We start from the raw sequence: 26,383 nt of genomic DNA, 5'->3' as shown, positions 1-26,383 counted from the left end.
ACTCCTTAACAAGGCTACAATGATAATATCGCTAGAAATATGTGCGGATTAGAGCTTCACCAAACTAAAATGGTGGTCTATATGTTATAAATACACATGACTAAGAACTTCCATAACATGTGGTCTGCTATAACTGAGTAATAATCTCTTCTGTTACCACAAGGTCCCCAGATCCTGAGACTCGGCGCCCCCTGACCTGAAGGAGGGAACGGTGTATTTACATACTGTAGTCAACACATGTGGGATATGTCCATTGAGACCTATGTATTGTATGATGGGCACATTGCTGCACCCCCCCCCCCCCGAAGGCTACGGTGAGCAACGTCATTGGTTAGAAAACATATCCTTATTCTCATCTTTTCCGTCAAGAATGCTTTTTGGGTATATGTGTCAAAGCCAAATGGTAACAGACATGGCTGCTGTATTAGATTCCGTGTTAGAGGTTAACCAACCTTCACAAGTTCCCAAAGAGCCAATGTGCCTAGTTATTCAGTGACATCTTTTGCTTCCACACTAATGTAGGGGTCATAGGTCATATTTTATATAGTCGTATAACTATACTTGCGGACCGCACTCCTGAAGACAAGGGGGTTAAACCTTTTACATATTCCATAATGTCATCATCTCAACACCGTATCGAATGTTCCTAAGCCTTGGGTTACTATAAGCAGCTTTCTAGCCCTATAAATCTGGAAATAGAGATTTACTCTAGTCCTCCTCTCTATTGTGTGGATGATCCAAGGCGTAGCACCCGATCGGCACACAGGCTCTACATCAGGAGGAGCCATCTTGTCTTATAGACAACTTGACACTTCCACCCGCTGGTGCTGACTCCTGACCCCAGAGCGGTGTCTCTTTCACCCACACAGCTGGAGTGAATTACAGGGAAGGAAATGCTTGGGCCGGCAGGGTGCGGAGAGCTTCCATACAGATACGGACAAATTATACACAATCCTGTTATTTTATATGGCTAAAGAAGCAGAGAATCGGGGCATTAAGGTCTTAAGAGCGTTCCCGTAAAAGTTTGGCTCTTACAATGACAATTTTGGCTTCTGGGACGAGTCCAGAGTCTGAATGCCGGTACAGATGCGGTTATTACAAGGAATTGTGCTATTCGACATAGTTTCCAAGGTATATTACAGCGAAAGTTTCCAAACCCTGGAAGTTAATCCGATCAAAACCGTTCTAGAGACATTAAAAAAAAATAAAAAAAACTCCGGCACGGCTTCACTGCGGCTCAGCTTGGGATTAGTTAATTGTGGTTAATGATCATTCTTTTCTTATTGTGATCAGCACTACATGGTGAGCTCCTGCCAACAACCAGCAGCCGATCTCAAGGAGGCGAGCTGCAGCGAAAAGCATGAGACAGGGATGGAAGATAATGGGTTCAGATGAGGCTTTATATCTGTTCACTAGGGGGCTCTAGCATGGCATGCTGGGATTTTTAGTGCCCCCAAATAGATACATAGAAGGGAGGGGGTGTGAGGAACAGCTGTCGTACATCAGACAGACATGATGTCAGACAATTTTATTAGCCAAATTCGATTGTAAAATGCGTCTGGTCACATCAACGGCTTTGTACATCCACGGGAAGGCTTCTGCTCATGGTCAACGCTGAAGATGAAAATCTACTAGAAAGGTTTTTATAAAACAAAGCTTTCTTTTTTTGGGGTGATTGCCAAATTATCTTATTATGAATAGGAGGATCTTAAAGGTGCAGGCCACATGACGCAGGGGCTGCACCTCACCCGGATGACAACAGCAATATAATGCAGTGATAGGGCGGTATGTCCGATGGCCACACCCACAGTGACATCACCTAAGTGCGGAGGTAGATGTTGCATCTCATAGTCACGCCCTGAATGATGTCACTGCTGCACAGCGCCGTAACTGGAAGTGACATAATGCGGATAGACATTCACGTGATTTACTGAACTAGGTTTTGATAACACGACTTAAAGTATGAGACATCAACTTAAAGTAAATGAAAGCTGATAGAGGGGGGTCCAGTGTGGAAATGGGCAGGTTTTAAGCGCCTCTTCAGCGCCACCACAAGGGAAATAATGCATTGAACAGTCAGTCAATGGGCTGTTTATGAAGTGTATGGAGGGCTGAGAAAAAGTGATGAGGAGGAGCAAGAGCAAGTGAGAGAAGGCAAGCGGGAGAAAGGGAGGGCAAGAGAAAACAAGAGAAAGGGAGGGCAAGAGAAAACAAGAGAAAGGGAGGGCAAGAGCCAGAGGAAGCGGGAGAAAGGGAGGGCAAGAGCCAGAGGAAGCGGGAGAAAAGGAGGGCAAGAGCCAGAGGAAGCGGGAGAAAGGGAGAGCAAGAGGAAGCGGGAGAAAGGGAGGGCAAGAGCCAGAGGAAGCGGAAGAAAGGGAGGGCAAGAGCCAGAGGAAGCGGAAGAAAGGGAGGGCAAGAGCCAGAGGAAGCGGGAGAAAGGGAGGGCAAGAGGAAGCGGAAGCGGGAGAAAGGGAGGGCAAGAGGAAGCGGAAGCGGGAGAAAGGGAGGGCAAGAGGAAGCGGAAGAAAGGGAGGGCAAGAGGAAGCGGGAGAAAGGGAGGGCAAGAGGAAGCGGAAGAAAGGGAGGGCAAGAGGAAGCGGGAGAAAGGGAGGGCAAGAGCCAGAGGAAGCGGGAGAAAGGGAGGGCAAGAGGAAGCGAGAGAAAGGGAGGGCAAGAGGAAGCGAGAGAAAGGGAGGGCAAGAGGAAGCGGGAGAAAGGGAGGGCAAGAGGAAGCGGAAGAAAGGGAGGGCAAGAGGAAGCGGGAGAAAGGGAGGGCAAGAGCCAGAGGAAGCGGGAGAAAGGGAGGGCAAGAGGAAGCGGAAGAAAGGGAGGGCAAGAGGAAGCGGGAGAAAGGGAGGGCAAGAGCCAGAGGAAGCGGGAGAAAGGGAGGGCAAGAGGAAGCGAGAGAAAGGGAGGGCAAGAGGAAGCGGGAGAAAGGGAGGGCAAGAGGAAGCGAGACAAAGGGAGGGCAAGAGGAAGCGAGACAAAGGGAGGGCAAGAGGAAGCAGGAGAAAGGGAGGGCAAGAGCTGGAGGAAGCGAGAGAAAGGGAGGGCAAGAGGAAGCGGGAGAAATGGAGGGCAAGAGGAAGCGGGAGAAAGGGAGGGCAAGAGGAAGCGGGAGAAAGGGAAGGCAAGAGGAAGCGGGAGAAAGGGAGGGCAAGAGGAAGCGGGAGAAAGGGAAGGCAAGAGGAAGCGGGAGAAAGGGAAGGCAAGAGGAAGCGGGAGAAAGGGAGAGCAAGAGGATTTGGGAGAAAGAGAGGGCAAGAGGAAGCGGGAGAAAGAGAGGGCAAGAGGAAGCGGGAGAAAGAGAGGGCAAGAGGAAGCGGGAGAAAGAGAGGGCAAGAGGAAGCGGGAGAAAGAGAGGGCAAGAGGAAGCGGGAGAAAGAGAGGGCAAGAGGAAGCGGGAGAAAGAGAGGGCAAGAGGAAGCGGGAGAAAGAGAGGGCAAGAGGAAGCGGGAGAAAGGGAGGGCAAGAGCCAGAGGAAGCAAGGGAGGGCAAGAGCCAGAGGAAGCGAGAGAAAGGGAGGGCAAGAGGAAGCGAGAGAAAGGGAGGGCAAGAGGAAGCGAGAGAAAGGGAGGGCAAGAGGAAGCGAGAGAAAGGGAGGGCAAGAGGAAGCGAGAGAAAGGGAGGGCAAGAGGAAGAGAGAAAAAGGGAGGGCAAGAGGAAGCGAGAGAAAGGGAGGGCAAGAGGAAGCGGGAGAAAGGGAAGGCAAGAGGAACCGGGAGAAAGGGAAGGCAAGAGGAAGCGGGAGAAGAGGAAGCGGGAGAAAGGGAAGGCAAGAGGAAGCGGGAGAAAGGGAAGGCAAGAGTAAGCAAGAAAGAGTGAGGGCAAGAGCAGGTCAGAGAACGAGAGAGAGGGCAAAAAAAGGCAAGAAAGCAAGCAAGAGCAAGAAGCAAGTGAGTTAGTGGGGGCAAGAGCAAGCGAGAGAGGGAGAGAGAAAGAGGGAAATGAGGCAAGAACAAGTGTGAGAGAAAGAAAGGGGGCAAGAAAAAGTGAAAGAAAGGAGACGTGAACAAGCAAGAGAGGGGGCAAGTGAGGGAAAGAGAGAGAGGGAGCAAGAGCAAGGGAGGAAGAGAGAGGGCAAGAGAAAGTGAGACAATGAGGACGAGAGAGCGCTCAAACACACATTAACAAGCTGGATCCCCTTCTGCGGTACAGCATCAATGATTATGGGGGAAAAAAAAGATGAGAAACAATCTGCACTCTACACTGACTACACACCACAGAGCACAGATGGAGACCACGCTGGAGAACTGTCTGTATACAGGGCTTATTCTTATACATACTAATTTGTATATTTTTCTCCCACAATGCATTCCTTCAGAAATGTAATTAACATACGGCTGACACATTTTAAGACACATAAAAAAGACATGCTATGGAGATAATGGCCGAGAGCTGCTACAACGTAGACACCATACTGCCAGTCCCTGCTCACATCTGCTCTCATCTCTATGAGCGACGCGCTTTACACCGAGCCATCCCAAAGCTGGGGAAATCATCATGGCTGTAATTCTCCTGGTTACATTTACCACAGGACAGTGAAGATTCCAGCTGAATGACTGTGTAAAGGTTCTACATGCATGGTCGGCTACGAATGTCAGAGACACCTCATCCAGAGCCAATTCACACAGTCCGAGTGTTATGGTGGGTTCTCGCCATCTGCATTGGGCTGATAACGCATGTCACAGGGCGTTTGTAATGTCTGTTGGACAGCTACACGGTCATCATATAGGTCTACAGAGAAGTCATACAGGTTAACACGGCCATCACATAGGTCTACAGAGCAGTCATGAGGGTCTACACGGCCACCATATAGGTCTATAGTCTATGCGTCCGTCACATGGGTCTACGTGGCCATATACCACCTATACTGCATAATACGGATCACATGGGTCTACGCGGCCATATACAACCTATACGGCATAATACGCATCATATGGGTCTACGCAGCCATCATACGGGTCTACAACCTACGTGGCCGTTATACAGGTCTACGCGTCCATATACCACCTATACAGCATAATACGCATTTTTACTGGATGTGTCTGTATTGAATAGCACCAGCTACAGTTTAGCGTAGGAACCAATCAGCGCTCATTTTTAAATCTCCTGTGCTAGGTTGCTATGGGCAACAGAAGGTTTATCAGACAAGTTTACCTTTAATTTTTCTTTGCGTTGTCAATTTTTTTTCCAAGCATTTCAGGAAAATCTCGGCGGCCATTAAAAGCCGGTTTACCAGGTTAACCCCATAAAGTAGGCCACAAAGAAAGTGTTTGGGGTGGGGCTTACATGTCTCAATTTATGCCTAAGGGTGTTTACTCTGGATTAGAAGAACAGCACTCCTCCTGTCCTCAGGGTGTGTGTGGAATTACAACTAGCAGCTCAGTTTCATTGAAGTGAATTGTGCCAATACCGCACACAAACGAGAGAGGTGTTGTTTCTGCAAGAAATGTTTCTAAACCCTGATAACCCCTTTAAGCATTGGCAAGTATGCCCAATGAATGGGGGCGGCAAATTTGCTTTAGGTATCTAGAAATACAGGAGTAGAAGGAACATATTGCTCCATGACAACTCAAGTGGTATTTGTGAAGGCGGCCATATTGGTTGCCATAGAGCCGTTACTAATTTTGCTGTTGTAAAACTACAACTCTCAGCATGCCATGACCGCTTTCTGCAATGTGTGCCTCTCTACCTATTGCAAAACTACAATTCCCTGGGGTGTGTGCAGGAATGCCTGGGCCATATCTTGTATATACCATCAGATGGATTGTGAAGAAGCCCAGGAATGTGGAGAAGAGGCTGACACCACCACATTCCACCATAGTGGATTCCACACACCAGGTGCTGCCAGTATCAGAGAATGGGGGCGTTTTATGAGGTAGGCACATGACACGAAGGAGAAAGTGGAGACTCTGTGGAGCCGGAGAAGAGCGAAGGAAAGTGTCCTTCACCAACACCTTGACTGGAAGCGGAGATATGAGCTGCTGTTTGGTGGGATCCTCACATGAAGGTGCCCCCAGGATGGAACCTGTGAGGGTACAATGGAGTGGGACATCCATGAGGCTAACCTTCGTCTGAACTGATGAGAAGTTAGGCTGTAAATCCATCAGCGTTGTGGAGCTGGGGTGTTCTATCTTGGCGTTATAATAACAGGGTGTGAGGTGGTTTCCTCCATGTCTGTCCGCACACTGACCCAATGCTCAACTTTAACGCTTCTGCTTTTTCATTTTGGCGGTGACAAGAGTGAATCCCCCCCCCCCCTTCCGGCCTCAAACTATCAATAATATGGACCCTATTACACTTGTAGCGATCACTGTATCTCTTACACCAGATTCTGACGCACAAGCGATCACTGACTGACATCCCTTATTACACGAGAAAAAGTCTGGCCGACGAATGAGGATTTTTTTTTTCAAGTCAAAACAAAGTGATCGTCCGATGAACAAGCGTTTGCTTTTTCGATTAAATCATGGCTCTGTGAAATAGGATGATACAAGGAGATATAGGATTACAGGTGGTCATACTTTTGTTGATTTAGCCGAACCTCCTCAATCACATGAACTTTGGCATGGCCCCAACTTATCCCTTCCAGAACAATAGGTTTGGGCCACAAAAATCCAGCACGCTCGACCCTTCTCTCCACTGCAATCTTTTATTGTAAGAGAGTCGGCCAAACCTGCCAAAGTCTACATATGTATAGGCATCTTTATTCTGCACCATAAGGGTACTATTACACGGAACAATAATCGGCCCTATCCGGCCGATTATCGCTCCGTGTAATAAACACAACAATTAGCCGATGACAATGATCATCGGCTGATCGTTGATATAGGTTTGGACTTATAATTATCGGGCGCCGACCATGCACCGCTACGTGTAACAACGGTGCGCGGCCGGCGGCTGACGATTTCCTAACCGTATACATTACCTATCCATGGTCCAGGGCTCCTTCTTCCCTCTTCTTCTCCCGGGGTCCCATGCGCTCCAGCTTCAGAGCGGTCTGTATGAGCTGACAGGACGCTCAGCCAATCACTGTCCGGGACCGCCTCAGCCAGTGATTGGCTGAGCAGCCTGTCAGCTGAGACAGGCCGCACTGAAGCTGGAGCGCGCAGGACCCGGGGAGAAGCGGAGCGCAAGAGGAGCCCTGCAGCATGCACAGGTAATGTAAACAGGCTCCCCACCCCCAGATAGATCCCCTTATACTTACCTCATGTCGCCGAGTCCCGCTGCCGGAGCCGGTCCCGGGACGGAGATATCCCGGTGAGAAGCCGGCGCGCGCGCTGTGGAGAGGAGTCCAGCGTCCATAGAGAATTAATGCAGGCGGACTCATCTCTGCTGCGCGCGCACGGCTGTTAAACGCCCTGTTAAACGATTATCGGGCCATGTAATAGGCCCAGTAAACGCGCGCCAATCTAGCAGATCGGCGCTCGTTTACAGCTATTATCGGGCCCCCATCGGCCCATGTAATAGTACCCTAATATTATGCCACCACCATTTTACTACCTGCAGTGGGAGATAAAATGCAAACACAGACAAGTGCCAGATATCATTAAAGGGGTTGTCCAGCGACACCCCTGTCCTCAGGTCATGTGTGGTATTACAATTCAGCTCCATTCCATTTATTAGAACACAGCTGCAAACCCACACCTGAACTAAAGACTGAAGAGAGGTGCTGTTTCTGGAAAAAGTGGCCATGTTTTTTACTACTGAATCAAGAAAATATTTGCAATGATCAAGTGGTCTAATAGTATGTCATGACTGACTGATGAAGAGTGACTGGCATCCATCACAATCTTCGCGAAGTGGTCGATTGATACTCATTACAAAAAAAATCTGCTTGTTTATTACAACCCTTAAAGGGCTTATCCAGCGGTACAAAAACATGGCTATTTTTCCCCCTCTCTTGTCTCCAGTTCAGTTCAGTGGTTTGTAACGAAGCTCCATTTACTTCAATGGAACTGAGTTTGAAACTAGAGATGAGCGAGATGAGATGAGCATGCTTGAGTCGATCCGAACCCGAACTTTCGGCATTTGATTAGCGGTGGCTGCTGAACTTGGATAAAGCCCTAAGGCCATGTGGAAATCATGGATATAGTCATTGGCTGTACCCATGTTTTCCAGACAACCTTAGAGCTTTATCCAAGTTCAGCAGCCCCAGCTAATCAAATACCGAAAGTTCGGATTCGGATCGACTCGAACTCGAACCCGAACCCGGTCCGCTCATCTCTATTTGAAACCCCACCCAATCTAGAAACAAGAGAGGGGGAAAAGTGGCCTTGTTTTTGTAACGCTGGATAACCCTTTAAGGAGTGGTACCTTCAGTGCCCACCCCACACCTCCACACAAAGGAGGCGGCCAGGTTTGTGTCTAAACCTGTACACACTTGACTGCAACGAAAAGCGCGCCCAAAGACATCAGTGAGGCGCGAACGAAAATACACTGAATTATTTAATGGCTGTTCTCTTTGTAGGTCATTCATGCCACGAAAAACCAGCAGATGAACAAGCAAAAAATGCCACCTACGGGGCACGGCTTCCGGCGAGCAGCTGGTTGTAAACAAGTGAGAGTAAAGATGGTCGCCGCTGATCGTTTACATAACCTTCATAGGAATGGGATGACTGACAGGTAACCCAGCAATAATCTGAGCCCCCTATGATCTGTACTGTACGTCGTAGCCATATGTAATTACCAGACGGTGTAATAACTTGACTTTAGCCCCCTTGGCCCTTTAAATATTGGTGTAGCACAGTGATGTGCTGGAAATGGCAGCGGGCTCGGCAGTACATCATACCGGAGCGCTGGCAGGGTGATATAGGATGCTGTTCTCATATCCCTGGGTGACATGCTCTATAATAAAACATTTATTCCCAGCTCCTCCTATCGATCCTCGGGGCAGAGACTAAATCAGTCACAGGTTTCTCGAACTGATGGCGGTGACGTTATTACCCGGGAATAATCCCCGACGACCTGGCGACAGCTGTCCGGTAATATGTAATTACTTATCCATCATCCAGGACCTTACTTCTGACTGATGCCGGCTGGAGAACATGACGTGCCCCCCCAGAACATGCCAGTGGCTACATCACATCGGTATTGTACACTCTACCCCCATATAAGCAGATAGAAGTGGAGTAACCGCCATGAAGTGATTCAGCAGTTTTCGGCCATTTTTTGTTTATATTTATCAAGCGGTCAATGGTTTCAGAAGGGCCGGTGTTTGCTCAGATTGGCTACTTAGGAGTTTATACAATATACATCCTCTGTCTGTATTCCAAAGAAATAAAACCACAATTTTCAGCATGCCCAGGCAGCCAATGGGTATGCTGGGGGCTGTAACTTTGTAATAGTTCGGAGAACCACAGGTTGGAAACATATGGCTGTTGGGGCATGCTAGGAGTTGTAGTTTTGCAGAAGTTGGGGAACAACCCATTGGAGGCCATTGTTGTAGGACATGTTCCTGTCAGGGCATGCTGGAGGTTGTAGTCCTGCAGCAGGTTGATAACCTGTAGTAAAACTCCAACTCCAACTATGCCCAACAGTGGTTTCTAACACATGGCTGCTGTAAAACTACAACTACCAGCATGCATACTGGCACCACTGTCCTACATTAATGATGTCCAATGTATGGCTCTTCAGCTGCTGCAGAACTTCAACTCTCAATATGTCACGATAACCACATGCTCTACAACAACGGTCTCCAAACTGCAGGTCTACGCTGGTTAGAAGACTACAATGCCAAGCACGCCCAGGCAGATCTTCAGCTCTGCCATCTTGGTGCAGGCGTCCTCTGACACCTCCTGGTTGGATGTTAGCGGATATATAAGGGTCTCTGTCACCTCATGGCTGCACCCTATCCGCGCCTTACTCTGACAGGTGCACGTCCCTGTGCATTATATGGACTGCAGGCCTCTCATACTGATGAAATCGCTGCCTCCATCCCATAATAGCACAGTGATGTCATCACCCTGGTTCTGCACTCTCTCTGCGGTCGCCATGACAACCCCACCTCAATCCTCAGCTGTACAGCTTCTCTCTCTAATTGGCAGTGGATCGGGGAGGATGGGTGGGGGGTATCCACTTCGCTCTGTGCACTGTATGTGGAGACCCCGGCACACAATTCCTCCTATTCCAATCCCCTGCACGTCTCTATGTGCACAGACCCCCCACATCCAGGCTTCTATTACAGCACAGACCCCCCACCCAAGGCAACCTTTTCATACAGTGCATTAAAAGACCACCACGGCCTGCCCGTCCGCCCTGCAGCCCTTTATTGTGTGCCCCTGTATACAAGCCCTGTACACACATTGAGCTATTCATATACATTTACAATAGTAATCCCTTCCGTGGCCCTCTCTGCACAGAATTCCTGCCCGGCCCTGCATACGGCTATTATCCCATTATAGATCATTTGTGGGATTTCACTGCCGGCCCCATACTTTACCCCTATAATACCTGCTATTCCAGTCTTTTATCACCGTCACATCTCCACATTCTAAAATTCCTCATGGAGATTCACCAGGAAACGTAATTTTCAGCAAGAAACACATCTGAATGTATATACTTCTAGTATATACTCTTAGGGTAGAATTACACAGGCTGATGGGGGCCTGATAACTGTTTACTGGGCCTATGACACGGCCCGATAATCGTTTAACAAGGGCTGCAGGGACATCGTTATCGATGCCCTTGCAGCCATTGCTAAACTGGCATACATCACCTATCCATGGTCCAGGGCTCCTCTTGAGGTCCGCTTCTCCCCAGGTCCCGCGCGCTGCAGCTGTCAGTTAAGACAGGCCGCTCAGCCAATCACTGGCAGCTGCGGTCCTGGCCTGACAGCTAATCGGCAGGATAGTGCCGATTCGGCCGATTATCGTTCCGTGTAATAGTACCCTTAGACTTCAGAGCAGCTAATATGTGCAAACACCGGCCCTTCTGGATCACACAAGTATAGTTCACCACCACCAACCTGCCTTCAAGCAAAATGAAAAGATCAATTTCTCTATCACTACAGAAACGGCAATTGCCCAATACTTGGCCTCATCATTGATCCATCATTGGTCTAGACCAGTGGCCTCCAAAGCCAGCCAAAGCTGAGAAGCCAACTGGAGTCATAGCGTTGTAATGGTTGGAGACAGAGTTGAGCAAACGTTAAATGGGTTATCTAGTGCTACAAAAACATGGCCACTTTTTCCCCTACTGTTGTCTCCAGTTCAGGTGTGTTTTGCAATTAAGCTTCATTTACTTCAATGGAACTGAGTTTCAAAACCCCACCCAAACTGGAGACAACAGTAGGGGGAAAGTGGCCATGTTTTTGTAGCGCTGGATAACCCCTTTAAGCACACTTGGGTGGCTGCGGAAGTTGTATGTAGCCCCAGACAGACCATAGACTGTATCCATATTTCCAGGACTCCCTAGGGCTGCATCCAACTTCGGCAGCCACCGCTTGTCAAAAGCTGGGGTGTGGACGAAACCCAAAAGCGATCAAAGTTTGTTCAACTCTAGTTGGAGACCCCACCAACATTTCTCAACCTGGAAAGGCCACTCCACAGTGGATACTGGCCCAATCTGTAAGTTTTTATTGCTGTCAACTAGATGGCTATGGGTTCCCCGTAGTAGACTGTAGAGTAGTGGGTCCAACCTTTGGCTCTATAGATTTTGTAAATTATAACTCCCCAATGGCCACATGTTCTTCAACAGTGGTCTGAGATTATTGCAGAAGTACAACTCCCAACATGCCCAGGCAGCCAATGGCTTGGAGACCACTCCACTATCCTATAACAATGATTTCCATTATATGGCTCTCCTGCTGTTACAAAACAACTACGCCACTATGCCCTGGCAACCACATCTCTTCCAGCAGGGATGGGGAACCTTTGGCCCTCCAGCAGTTGCAAAACTACAATTCCCATCATGCCTGGACAGCCAAAGCTTTAGCTTCACCTGTCCAGGCATGATAATAATTGAAGTTTCGCAACAGCTGGGCGGCCAAAGGTTCCCATCCCTGTCTTACAGAAAAGGACTCCAAAATGGAGGCTCTCCAGTTGTTACGAAACAACAACTCACGGTTTTGCAATCGCCCGAGGTCCGTGGTTGGAAGACCAATATCCTATAGCAATGATCTCCAACATATGGCCCTACAGATGTAACTAAAAACTACAACTCCTATTATGCTTTGACATCCCTACAAAACTGACTACAACCTACAACACCCCCAAAGTCCCAACAGACAATTCTCCTACAACCAAGCCGTTGCAAAATTACAGCCCCCAACATGCCTGGGGGCTCTAGTTTTTACAAAAGCTGAAAAGCTATTGATCTTTTAACGGTATATGCTGGAAGTTGTAGTGACAGTTTAGAAACCACCTATAATGATCTCCATTTACTCTCCAGCTATGCCCCTCCAGCCATACTTCCTACAACAGTGGTTTCCAATCAGTGACCCCACAGCTGCCAGTATGTCTATGTAACAATAGACAGACTCCAATATATGGCTCTCCAGCTGTGCCCACACTACAACTCTCACTATAAACGGACAATGGCATGCATGGAGTTATAGTTCTGCGACAGCCGGTGCCTCACAGTGATGAATACACAAGGCACCAAGTCATATAACCACCAATAAAAGACTCAGTATAGTGTGGGAAGATTCCAGCACCTAAACTTGGCCTTCAGCGTCTCTTCATTGGTATTAGTGACCACATGTCCCCAGTAATGATGTCCAGTTGTTATTCAGGCCTTGCCCCCTCCCCATCACCCACGCCGCTAATTCTGGCTCCTTCTAAAAGCCTCTTTCAGGACTTGTCAATAAAAGTGATGTCTGCCCAGCAGACTGTCCCCACACAAGGTGCAAGAAAAAAAAAAGGATCTGGAGGCCCTGTGTGCACAGCTCGGCCCACAGGGTCAGACCGGACCCCATCAGTCCCTCGTAAAAAACACACTTGTTGTGCCATAAAGCTAAAAAGAGAAAGGAACCCTGGTAAATACGCCTTTCATCCCGTCTGGAGCCATGCTCCCTATTGTGCTGCTGGGTCTGTCTCCAGCCCTGATGCCAGCAGGCTGACTGATAGCAGAGGTACTGCAATGGGGGAATAGAATGGTGATCTGCCCCCGATACAATAGATCGCTTTGTCTTCTCTCTGCAGCCCCTCCATTACAAACCAGAGGGCTGTCGTGAAAGGGGCTATTCTCCATCAGCTGCCCTCCCAAGTAGCGGTACATTTGGGACCTCTCACTTTGGACCCTGCCCCCACATTCACCTTCTAATTGCATCTGGCATAGTAGAAAGGAGGGGGGGTCTGCAATGCTCCAAGCCCCGGCTGAATGAGAGACGTAACGGCAAGGGGTAATAGTTAAATGGAAGTCAACAGGGAGCTTGCACTCACGTTGGCAGCCTTCCCGGTTTGCCAGCTCCAACCCTGGTCTGGCTTCATTAGACCTATCTCCAGCTCTGCGGCCAAGACAAACTCCCGACTCCCAGAAAACCTGATCCAGGTACTTTTCACGAGCCGTAATATATTAGTTTAATTCTATATTTCACAAGGTAATTGTAGCAGAAAGCAGAGCAGGGTCCCAGCTCGGACTCCGATCAAGTACGGTCACGCTATAAAGATGGCTGCTGACAACTTATTTCCCCCTGACTCCACCACTGCTATGTATGTCTGGCTGAAATCTATAGCAGGAATGGGGACCCTGTGGCCTTCCAGCTCCAGTTCCCATCATGCTTTGGCTCTCCAGCCATAAAGGGGATTGTAGTAGTTTTTCTGCAGCTAGAGGGCAACAGGTTCCTCAATCCTGATCTAAAGTAATAATGCTTAACCATCTATGTAGTGGGGCCTGGAGCGATCGCCTTATATACAGAGAGGTCAAAAATGCTACATATTAGGGACACATCTACCATCAGACATGGATGGAAAGAGATTTTGCAACATGTTGTAAAGCAGGCTGTTGAGACCATATTGCACTTTCTCCAACCTGCTGCAAAACTACAACACATACTGAAAGTCGTAGTTTTGCAGCAGTTGAAAAGCAACAGGTAGGAGAAGGTGTAGTATAGCGCTGTAGTTTTACAGCAGCTGCAAAGCGACAGATTGTAGAACACTGCTGTAACAGTAACGACAAGTGGCAGAATGGATATCCCTAAGGGTCCATTTACACAGAAAGATTATCTGACAGATTATTTGCCGAAGATCTGAAGCCAAAGCCAGAAACAGACTATAAACAGAGATCAGGTCATAAAGGAAAGTCTAAGATTTCACCTCTTTTCAAATCCATTCCTGGCTTTGGCTTCAAATCTTTGGCAGATAATCTGTCAGATAATCTTTTTGTGTAAATGGACCCTAAGGGCCCTATTAAATTGTTCTGTGTAATTGCAGGTAACGATCGAAAAATCGTTCGTATGTCGTTGATTGATGATTTAGAGCTGAACCTAAAATTACCATTAATCGTACACTAATCGTTCACTGTAATTCCACATTCGTTCGCTCAAATTCCACATTTTTTCACTACTCGTTCAGTGTAATTGCACATTGTTCATTGTTTTGCTGAGATCAGAAGGAATAAACGATCATAGTAACCATCGCAATAATGACCGTTGTAATGTTCCTATCTAACGACCATGTCCTGTGTAATATGGTGAACGATTTCAGGTTAACGATAAACAATCCCGTTTGCGATCGTTTATCGTAAGTCATTAATTGTTAAAAATTGCTCCGTGTAATAGGACCCTAATTGTGCGTTTCCACAGACAGGTTTATCTGACAGATCTTTGAAGCCAAATCCAGGAACAGACTATAAACAGGGATCAGGTCATAAAGGAAAGACTGGGATCTATCCTCTTTTCAAATCCATTTCTGGCTTTGGCTTCCAAAATCTGTCAGATAAATCTTTGTGTAAACGCACCCTAACTCGCATGTGTTACATGGAAAACATCTAAATCAACAGGTGACCATGTAATACACAGTCATGTAGGGCCACCATTGCAAAGGACATCATTGCCCATGTTCAACTGCTGCCTTAAAGTGGGGGATATAGGTCCTCCGAGAGGTCAGATGAGCATCTTTAATGCCCTGTTTAAGGTGTCTATCATTGACTTACAGCTGAGAAGGGGGAACCTTAGGCCCTCCAGCTGTTGCAATAATATAATTCCTGTCATGCTTTGGTTGCCCACCCTTGATGGGAATTGTAGCTGAATGTTCCCCATCCCTGAAGTACAGGAAAGCTCCCTCCAATAGGTGGCACTAGAGAGGCAGCTCTTTGGGTTGAGCGCTATTTCAGATACTTTTTCCCCATAGGGCATAGCCTATAAAAGTCCCATTAACTGGGTGGTCTCCTCAAGACGACCCCCTCAGACATAGGACAACCAAGGAAGTCTTCCAATACAGTCCCTCAGATTTCCTTGGCTTCTTTATGTTCTATTTAAAACACAGCTTACAAATTATTATTCCACCATGAATATTCACCTCCTCCCCGATGAACCATTGATATATAATAATTACAAAGGTCAGCTGCCATCGCTAATAAAGCGGGTCACCTAGTGTTAAATCTACGATTATGTGGTAGCAACGGAGAAATTTATCATTTGTGCTTTATCCTAAAGTGCCCGTTTCTGGCTCACTTACATATACATATACAGAGACAACTATATTACATTACCGAGCGTGCACATGGCTGAGGATTCAGGGGACAACTGACTCAGGATCAGCGATTGCTGCCCCCTATCCTGAGGACAAGGGACGACCTAAAATCTTGGCATAGCCCCCTTTCAATGAATGGGTCACCAGAGAATGACATTGTTTTAATATTTTAATATAGTTTTTATATCACCTTCAAAGAATTCTTGGTGATTTTTTTTTCTTAATTTTCCATTTCACATCCTAGGTTATAAAATCATCCTGAAATCTTGCAGTATTTATTCTCCCCAATAGGGCTAAAACTGAACTGTGTCTTCCTATTCTGTGATGATAAGGAGGAGGCTGTTGTAAAGTGATCTGTACAATATTATAGCAAATAGAGAAGATAATGTTCACATCTCAGCCTCCCTTCCCTGTGGGCCGACCTCTTCAAACGTTGCCAAATAATATTTACCATTGATCTCAATGAGACTGGTCCTGATGTCTATGTCTATTGGACCTACTGTAAAGTCTAACCTTCACCTCCACCTGCGCTGATCACAAAGCATGTCCAGAACACTCTCCTACAGGAGTCAATAGAGTCCGGTCTATTGTGTCTATGTCTACTGGGCTTGCTGTAAAGCAACCCCCCGCTCACCCTGCCTGCACTGATCACAAAGCATGTCTAGAAAACTCTCCCCTAGAAATCAATAGGTCTATTGTGCCTATATCCATTGGGCTTGCAATAAAGCAAACCACTTAAAGCTGTTAAAAAAAAAACAAAAAAAAAACACAGGGCCACTTCTGTACTCAGGCTGTGTGTGGTATTACAATTCAGTTCCAATCATTTAAACAGAACTGAACTGCAATACCATACCCAAACTGAGGACAAGAGCGGCGCTGTTTCTGGAGGAAAGCTTCTATGTTTTTCTATGCCAGGAAAACACCTTAAGAGAAACTCTCCAAAAATGAATGCACTTGAGGAGACTGGAAAAGCTGGGTGACAACTTATACTGGTAGGGCTGTCACAAGGCTGGATGGAGGAGGGAGTTTCCTTCACTGGCTGCTCTAGGGGAATCAACGCGCCCCCTCCCCCTTTTATCAGGAAAAAAAATATGGAGACTTTCCATGTTGCAAAAAAAGATAAAAGAGAGCACTGGAAACATCTCTACTTTCCCTCATTCCAATGACATGAAAGTGATCGGGTGAAGGGAAGTGTGGAGATACCGCGGATAAGTATGAGATCAGCTGCAATTTCCTGCCTCGCTGTCAAGAGCCTCGCAACCGTGAACAATAGATGTGAACGCTCCACAGATCCTGGTTGTCACTCCGCAGGTACCCTCAGAGCCGAGGACAGGTCCAGGCTGTCACCCTCTATTACGTTCCGGGGAGGACGAGGCACCTAGAGAAGTCAGGGGAGGCTGGAGTCAATAAAGTTGGCTCCTGGGGTGGTCCTGGGGCGAGGATGGAAGGGGTTAATGGGCGGCTGCCGATGCTCTGACAGAGTTCCACATTCCATAATGTACCTGGACATGATATATTTATCTCTCAGGATGTTTCCTGGGAAAACGCTTAACATAAATATGGGAGGGGGAACCTGGCGAGAGACGAGGAAACCCTGTAACCCTTAACATTTAGCAGACGGCGGCTTTGGCCGAGAGTCCATTGCCGAGTGCGCCATCAGGGCAAGCTGCAAAACTACAACTCCCAGCATTCCCGGACAGCCATTGGCTGTCACGGCATGCTGGGGATTATAGTTTTGCAACACCCACCTTCAATGAGCACCTTCGTCGCGTCCACCTCTCGTCTCGTCGTGTCACATATGTCGGCACAAATGGACCAGAGATCGTCCCTCCGCCCCGCCGGTAGATATCTGAGAACAAAGGGAGGGACTTGGCGAACGTTTAGCACAGATGGACGCAGCAGAAGGCAACATATATATTCTCTCCTACACCGGCGCACTCTCCGTGATCTCTACAAATTTACTTATGGGCCAAACGCACAGCCACAATATTTACTTGGATGGCGGCTACTGGCGCTTCCGTCCGCCTGCTCAGGGGGCCGGCAGGGATGCTGAGCTCACAGAAATCTCCTATTAGATACCAGACGTTATTAATTCCAAAGCCACAAGAACTTCACGCTACAGGCGGCGGATACTGGATGTGATGTCCTACAACATGACCTGGATTACAGGCTTTGGGTATGTCTGGAGGCAAAAGCCATGGTCGGAAATGTACTATAGTTCTAGGGCTGGCACCATACTCCACCCTATAGTCACTTCTTGGCCAGGTACAGCGCCATTTTTACCACTGCTCCGACTGCCTTATCGTGCAGAGGTTACAGTAAGGAATAATTGCCCTGGTCCCAAGAGCTTACATTACTGGCTAAAAATATCCAACATCGTAATGTCACTAAAATAACAATTGAAAAGTATCTGAATGTCTCCTGAGGTACCAGAGTCTCTGGGGGGACCTGCTAGGGAGAGTGGGGTCTGGGGACATCTACTTTTCAGGTGCTCAGATGTTATATACTGAAGCGGATAATGAGACAGCGACAAATAACACTTGTCAACTTATAAGACAATAGGCGGCATGTCAGGTTTGTATTGGGAAGGTGAGCGGCAATCTATGTGACATACCAATCAATAATATAGCCAAGGCCCAGTCCCGGATAAGCAAAGATTATTACAATATACCAAGTAAACATGTCCACATCTGTGTCTTCTAAGTTATATCTGTTTCTGTGTAAGAGGGGCGAAAAACAATATGGCGGCCATAGAGGCTGTGATCCTTTATGCCCCTAAATGAAGAGGATGACATAAGGGCGAAGTCCATGCAGAACATATAACGTAAGGGTGATCACAGTGCACACCGATCGGCCATAACATAAAAAACAGTATTGTAAAGGTCTGTGACCACTGAAGCCCTCAAGGTCTGTGACAGATAGACTTGTGACCACCGACTGCAAGAAAGGCGAGCCTGCAGCCCTCCAGCTGTTGCAAAACTACAAATCCCATCATAGGGTATGTGCACACTGAGTAATTTTGACGGAAACTCAGTTGGGGAATTCTCAGCTCACTTCCGTTCGCAGACTGCGGTGGGCCCGTCTCCGCCCGTGTCATAGACTCCATTCTATGCACGGGCGGATTCCGCCCTCCGTCCAAAGAATGAACTCGATCATTCTTTGGACGGATAAAAGAATCCACCCATGCATAGAATGGAGTCTATGACACGGGCGGAGGCGCACCCGAGAATTCCGCAAAGGAGTTTTCGTCAAAATTACTCAGTGTGCACATACCCATACCTGGACAGCCAAAGCTTTGTAGTTTTGCACCAGCTGGAGGGCTCCAGCTTACCCTTTCCATGATCCAATGCATAAGGGGGCCTCAAGACCCTCCCCAACAGCAGATGTTGAGGGAGTGAAGGATCCTTCCATGTTGGATTTCGGGTGCCAGATTCTTTTGTTCCATTATCATACTCCTCTCTAAAGGTCCTATTCCACAGAACGATTATCGGCTGTACTCGGCCGATAATTGTCCTGTGGAATAGAAGGCAACGATCAGGCAACGATCGTTGCGTTGTCTTTTAAACACGTTAAAAGAAAAACGACTCATACAGCAACGATATGCTTCCGTTGCTCAGCGGAACAGGAGTGGCGGCAGCAGACCGTTTCTGTATGCTATGGGCTGCCCGGACAATCTAGTGATCACCTGGGCAGCTCCCCGCAGCCCCACCCGCTGCCACCGCGTGTAATAGTGGCGGCAGCGAACGAGGAGCAAATGAGCGCTAATATCTTAAGTTATGGGGAGCGGCCTCTATGGATAGGACTTGTTTCTCCAGCACATGCCACAGATGATCGATCAGACTGATATTTAGCAGAATCCGGAGGCCGAGTCACCACCTTCATCTCTTTGTCATGTTCCTTGTTTCTGAACAATGTCTGTAGTGTGGTCCCCCAGGGCATTAGGGGGTCCCATGCCATGAAGGGGAGACTTGGTGAGTATAATGGTTAGGTAGGTGGTAAATGTCACAGTAACATCCACAGTGACCCATCAGACCAGGCACTTTCTTCTATAGCTCCAGTTTTGATCCCCATTGTAGACACTATCGCTGGTGGACAGTGGTCACATGGGCTCTGACCGGTCTGCGGTGCCCCATACACAGCGAGCTGCCATATCCTGTGTGATCTGACTCCTTTCAATCATACACAGCAGGATCTTTACAGCAGTTTGCTCTACAGCAGCTCTCCGGTGGGTTTGGCGTATACAGCCTTCACCCCCATACATATCATGACCCAGTCCCCCGTTGTTCTTCCTTGGACACTATTGGTCAGTACTGACCACTACATGCAGGTGACCACACAACACCGGCCGCTCTGGAGATGCTCCGACCCCGGCATCTACGCATCATTATTCGGCCATTGTTACAGTCACCAAGATTTTTACACTTCCCCGCTTCTCCTGCTTCCAACACCAACTTTAGGACCTGACCCCATTCCCTCCCTGAGAGGCGCCATTGTCACTAGATATCAGTGTTATTGCCTTCACCTCTCAGTGCTTTTACTATTATGGCTGATCATTGTATATTCTGGCCAGGATCCAGTCCTCATTTTGGCAAGAAACACAAATGAGGGCACCAAGCACCAGTCTATATACCCGTCCGCAAACCAAGCAGCCTGTTACATAATAACATATTGCACTGTTTATGGCCGTCATCCAGTGAGTGAAATATTTATGACCCGGTCGGACTTGTGATGAGTAAGTACCGTGGTGTATCACACATCACTTACTGCTTCATGCTGCAGCAATTATTCCGCAGTGCCACTCTGGGCCTGCAGGGGGAGCTTCCCTGACTGATCCCAGAAGGTGACTCTCTCCTGGCCGGCCTTGTGCGAGGCTCACATCAATAAATGTTAATGTGTAAAGAATGAATCATCTCCGCACATAATAAACCTTATCTGGCCGCCGCACTAATGATTTACAATATTTCCCCCTATTCATTTCTCTGCGTCTCCCGAGGAGCGATAATGAGAAACATCGACCTACAAATGGGGTGCATGTTCCTTTAAGCGTGGACCTGTCATGTCAGCAGTGAGAAGTCACTGCATGGTGTCATCTAATGTGCATGAGAAGCATAACCTCACCGAGGCACCTGTCACTGTGAACAAACGCTAAGAGGCTGCACATGGCAGGAAAGCGGGGGGACTGTCTATATAACTACCACCCAGCTTTACAAGACCCCTGCATGACAAGACTAGCTGCACACTGATGTAAGAACCAGGGATGCATCACTGAATGGTGGTTCAGGAGTCTGGGAAAGCTGGGTGGGAGACATATTAGCATCCACTGGTGGATATACTATACTTATCTTCCCATATAGAGGTATACCAGTGGTTACAGCTCCGGATGGCACTCTGCTGTCCTGCAATGACCTGTGTCAGTCCGCACTGCCCTATGATGCCACACACACCTCTGTAGTCCTCCTTGTCATCCTGGGTACCACTTCTGTATCATCAGGTGGTAGAATTGCTTTAGAAACTGTGGTTCCTGTACAGCAAGCCCCGTCAGACGTAGCAAAACTGCCCTATGATGCCCTATGATGCCACACACACCTCTGTAGTCCTCCTTGTCATCCTGGGTACCACTTCTGTATCATCAGGTGGTAGAATTGCTTTAGAAACTGTGGTTCCTGTACAGCAAGCCCCGTCAGACGTAGCAAAACTACAATTCCCATCATGCCCTGACAGCCGAAGGCTGTCAGGGCATGATGGGAGTTGTAGTTTTGCAACAGCTAGAGTACCGCAGCTTGGGAAACCCTGCCCTTTGGTTAATATGTCGTTTTACAGCAGCTGGAAAGCAACAGCTTGGACAACACTCACAGCATGATGGTAGTTGTAGTTGTGCAACAGCTGGAGAACAACGTTATGTTACGGCTATCAGAGCTTGATGAGAGTTGCAGTGTTACAATAGCCGAGGGAAACCATCTAGGGAACGTTTCCCTATGAATGTCAGCGCATGGTGGGAGTTGTAGTTCTGCAACATCTAGAACACCACAGGCTGAGCAACAATGCCTTATGACTGTCAATGCACGATGGGAGTTGTGGGTATTCACCCTCCTATAACGAAGCCTTGTACAATCTCTAAGTACCCCGCTGGCTGTCATTGCCACCATAATAAATACAGACCTATGTGACTTTCCGATGTATCCAACTGGAGGGCACCTATGCCAGACGTAGGGGTGTAATGGACCCAAGCTCTATCACGTGATGGCGGCCTTAGGACCTGGCGGCTTCATCTATCTCTGTTTTGTAAATATTTGAACCTAATTTGCAAGAAAGTCACATGACCATGACCATTGTTGTTACTTTGTTGCAACAATAACATTCCTGTGATGTGTGAATGATCAGTCACTGTGATCAGTGATGTCACAGTTTAGGCACCGTGATGTCATCGCAATCCAACAGACCTAAATTAGAATATTTGGGCCACAAGTCGACAACTACCTGAATCTCTCAATAAAGTGTAAGCTCTTCAGCCCAGAGTGGCGACGAAGCGTGGGGCGTCCTCCCAACCTCCTTACGATTTACATCCAGCCATGACGCGTCGCCGGCACGAACGCCACATCTGTTCTCTCCATTGTGACAAGAGCTCCAATCTGCTGCATCCTCCAGAACGCTCGACTCAGTGCACACAGCGCGCTCATCCAATGTGGCATCTCACTATGAAACTTCTATCCTGGAGCTGGAATAGCCATTGGCTTTACAGGGCATTTTACAAGGGGGGGGGATGGGCCGAGAGATAAGGCTCCCTAGGGAACAGCATAGTCCGCTGTCTGCTCACAGATTGCAAGCTCCTGGGGTTTCCATGGCACAGAGCGGACCTTATAGCAATCAAATATATCTATATACTGCTCCCCCAATACATGGTCACTCAGGCGGCACTAGAGTGCAAGCTCCTAAACCAAAGAGCGCTTGCAGCATCCAAATAAAACACATCAATCACTAATAAATAACAGCGCAGATCATCGCACGTAGAGTGCAAGCTCTGCAGGACACCGCTGCCATCTGACAACCTGTCACATCAATACAGTGCTAAATAACTGGGGGTCATTCGCTGTACACAATGCAAAACATGGGAGCCCCCCGGAGGGGAGACGAAGGGTGGGGTGCAGTCAGGAGAGGAAGGGGTTACACCATGACACCCTAAAAGTGTTTGTGTAAGAGACCCCCCCCCCCCAAATCCTGGTCACACCCCAGAACCGTGCAAGGTGAAGCAGCCACATCCCAGAAGAGATGAGGGTGACTGGCAGCTCCCTGCACCCCACAACCACAGCTCTGGGCCCCTCCCTTCTAGGGGCCCCCCGGCATGCACCCCCATATAACACTGGACACAGGCTCCACACACACAGCCCGGGCTCCCACTCACCGTGCATTGTGGGGGGTACCTCGGAATTTCGGGGAGGGGGGTCCAGGGGACAGGAGAGCAGCAGAGACCCCCGAATAGACAGCCGGACAGACAGCCGCTCCCACCAGCACCGCCGCCCGCTCACACTGAGCCGCTCCGAGCCCCAGAGACCCTTTTCTACATGGACTCTACCACTGCGAAAAAGGGGACAACGATTACTTCTAAACTGCGAGGACTGCGCTGTGAGGAACCACTTGTCTATATAAATGAACCCGGAGAAGGTGAGAACTCAGTATACAATTAGAAAGACTCACATTGCCCATATCTCGTATTATAATGCCACTGGAGTAGTCCACAACAAGACCCTGCACCCCCTGTATCAGGTGGTATAGTCCATCACTTATTACATCGCTTGTTGTGAGATGCTACTGCTCGGTGTGAGGAGAGTCTGGTGTGATAGTGACCAATGTGTACGGGGATAGCGGTATAATAGTGACCAATGTGTACGGGGATGGCGGTATAATAGTGACCAGTGTGTACGGGGATAGCGGTATAATAGTGACCAATGTGTACGGGGATGGCGGTATAATAGTGACCAGTGTGTACGGGGATGGCGGTATAATAGTGACCAGTGTGTACGGGGATGGCGGTATAATAGTGACCAATGTGTACGGGGATGGCGATATAATAGTGACCAGTGTGTACGGGGATGGCGGTATAATAGTGACCAATGTGTACGGGGATGGCGGTATAATAGTGACCAGTGTGTACGGGGATGGCGGTATAATAGTGACCAGTGTGTACTTGGATGGCGGTATAATAGTGACCAGTGTGTACGGGGATGGCGGTATAATAGTGACCAGTGTGTACGGGGATGGCGGTATAATAGTGACCAGTGTGTACGGGGATGGCGGTATAATAGTGACCAATGTGTATGGGGATGGCGGTATAATAGTGACCAATGTGTACGGGGATGGCGGTATAATAGTGACCAGTGTGTATGGGGATGGCGGTATAATAGTGACCAATGTGTACGGGGATGGCGGTATAATAGTGACCAGTGTGTACGGGGATGGCGGTATAATAGTGACCAGTGTGTACGGGGATGGCGGTATAATAGTGACCAGTGTGTACGGGGATGGCGGTATAATAGTGACCAATGTGTACGGGGATGGCGGTATAATAGTGACCAGTGTGTACGGGGATGGCGGTATAATAGTGACCAGTGTGTATGGGGATGGCGGTATAATAGTGACCAGTGTGTACGGGGATGTGATAGTGACCAGTGTGTATGGGGATGGCGGTATAATAGTGACCAATGTGTACGGGGATGGCGGTATAATAGTGACCAGTGTGTATGGGGATGGCGGTATAATAGTGACCAATGTGTACGGGGATAGCGGTATAATAGGGACCAATGTGTACGGGCATGGTGGTATAATAGTGACCAATGTGTACGGTGATGGCGGTGTAATAGTGTCCAATGTGTACGGGGATGGCGGTATAATAGTGTCCAATGTGTACAGGAATAGCGGTGTGATAGTGACCAATGTGTACGGGGATGGTAGTGTGATAGTGAACAATGTGTACGGGGATGGCGGTATAATAGTCACCAATGTGTACGGGGATAGCAGTGTAAGAGTGACCAATGTGTACGGGGATGGCGGTATAATAGTGAACAGTGTGTACAGAGATGGCAGTGTAATAATGACCAATGTGTATGGGGATGGCGGTATAATAGTGAACAGTGTGTACAGAGATGGCAGTGTAATAGTGACCAATGTGTATGGGGATGGCGGTATAATAGTGAACAGTGTGTACAGAGATGGCAGTATGATAGTGAACAGTGTGTACAGGGATGGCAGCATTATAAGGGGCAGTGTGTACTAGGATGGCAGTATTATGCATAGGCAGTGTGAGCTGGGATGGCAGTATTATCGTGGGCAGTGTGTACTGGGATGGCAGTATTATGTGCCAGGATGGCAGTATTATATGCATACAGCAGTGTGTACTGGGATGGCAGTATTCTACACTGGAAAGACGGTATTATGGTTGGCAGTGTGGGCTGGGATTGCAGTTTTATGGATACCGGGGTTTTTCTAATTCTAAAAAAAAACCTTAATAATAGTGACCAGTGTGTACGTGAATGGCGGTATAATAGTGACCAGTGTGTATGGGGATGGCGGTATAATAGTGACCAATGTGTACGTGGATGGCGGTATAATAGCGACCGGTGTGTACAGGGATGGCAGTATAATAGTGACCAGTGTGTACGGGGATGGCAGGGTGATAGTGACCAATGTGTACAGGGATGGCGGTATAATAGTGACCAATGTGTACGGGGATGGCAGTATAATAGTGACCAATGTGTATGGGGATGGCGGTATAATAGTGACCAATGTGTACAGAGATGGCAGTATAATAGTGACCAGTGTGTACAGGGATGGCGGTATAATAGTCACCAATGTGTACGGGGATGGCAGTGTGATATTGACCAATGTGTACAGGGATGGAAGTATAATAGTGACCAGTGTGTTCGGGGATGGCAGTGTGATAGTGACCAATGTGTACGGGGATGGCGGTATAATAGTGACCAGTGTGTACAGGGATGGAAGTATAATAGTCACCAATGTGTACAGGGATGGTGGTATAATAGTGACCAGCGTGTACAGGGATGGAAGTATAATAGTCACCAATGTGTATGGGGATGGCTGTATAATAGTGACCAATATGTCCAGGGATGGCAGTATTATGAAGGGCAGCGTGTGTTGGGATGGCAGTATAATAGTGACCAATGTGTACAGGGATGGCAGCATTAGAGGGGCAGTATGTACTAGGATGGCAGTGTTATGCATAGGTCGTGTGAGCTGGGATGGCAGTTTTATGGTGGGCAGTGTGTACTGGGATGGCAGTATTATGTGCCAGTATTATGGTTGGCAGTGTGGGCTGGGATGGCAGTTTTATAGATTGGTAGTGTGGGCTGGGATGGCAGTATTATAGTGGGCAGTGTGCACTGGGATGGCAGTATTATAGGTAGAAGAAGATATGCGTGGTCAGCGCCCAGTCTATGTATTATTTGCTTCTTGTGCAGTAGTTGTTGAGCACAAAGGCAAAGCCCCTGGATAGGCTGGGTTCACACTGTGTTTTTGCAACCCGTTTAATGGTTCCGTTTTTTTTAACGGTCAAAAAAGTAATGTCAACAGTACTTTATTGTGCGTCAAAAAAAGGCATCCGTTTTGATCCGTTTTTTTTTATAATGGAAGTCAATGGAAAAACGGATCAAAAACGGATGCACACAAATGCATCCGTTTTTTGCAATCCCTTTTTTGCAAAAAACGGATCAGTTAAAAGGATGCTGAAAACGCAGTGT

General features: G+C 48.0%; 2 protein-coding genes across 3 annotated transcripts in view; one reads left to right on the top strand and one right to left on the bottom strand.

The window, feature by feature from the left end:
• The window catches only part of PLXNA3 (plexin A3), an 84,523-nt gene extending 61,381 nt beyond the window's left edge, over positions 1 to 23,142 (bottom strand). The window contains exon 1 of one of the 2 annotated variants that reach the window (XM_069942727.1): positions 23,035 to 23,142. The gene's annotated coding sequence lies outside the window, so the exon portion shown is untranslated. Of the gene's footprint in view, positions 1 to 9,839; positions 9,916 to 23,034 lie in introns of those variants that run through there. The other variant, XM_069942728.1, reaches the window with a different exon arrangement.
• Positions 1,795 to 21,614, top strand: LOC138766372 (cylicin-2-like). The gene is made up of 4 exons (XM_069943948.1): positions 1,795 to 1,831; positions 2,101 to 3,896; positions 8,474 to 8,563; positions 21,456 to 21,614. Exons 1-4 carry the CDS (start codon positions 1,795 to 1,797, stop codon positions 21,612 to 21,614), a joined length of 2,082 nt encoding a protein of 693 aa, XP_069800049.1.
• Positions 23,143 to 26,383: the final 3,241 nt, after the last annotated feature.

This window comes from Dendropsophus ebraccatus, chromosome 10 (assembly GCF_027789765.1).
Source record: "Dendropsophus ebraccatus isolate aDenEbr1 chromosome 10, aDenEbr1.pat, whole genome shotgun sequence".
Lineage (NCBI taxonomy): Eukaryota > Metazoa > Chordata > Amphibia > Anura > Hylidae > Dendropsophus > Dendropsophus ebraccatus.
Note: the sequence above shows the minus strand (reverse complement) of the source record. Positions and strands in the feature narration are given on the sequence as shown.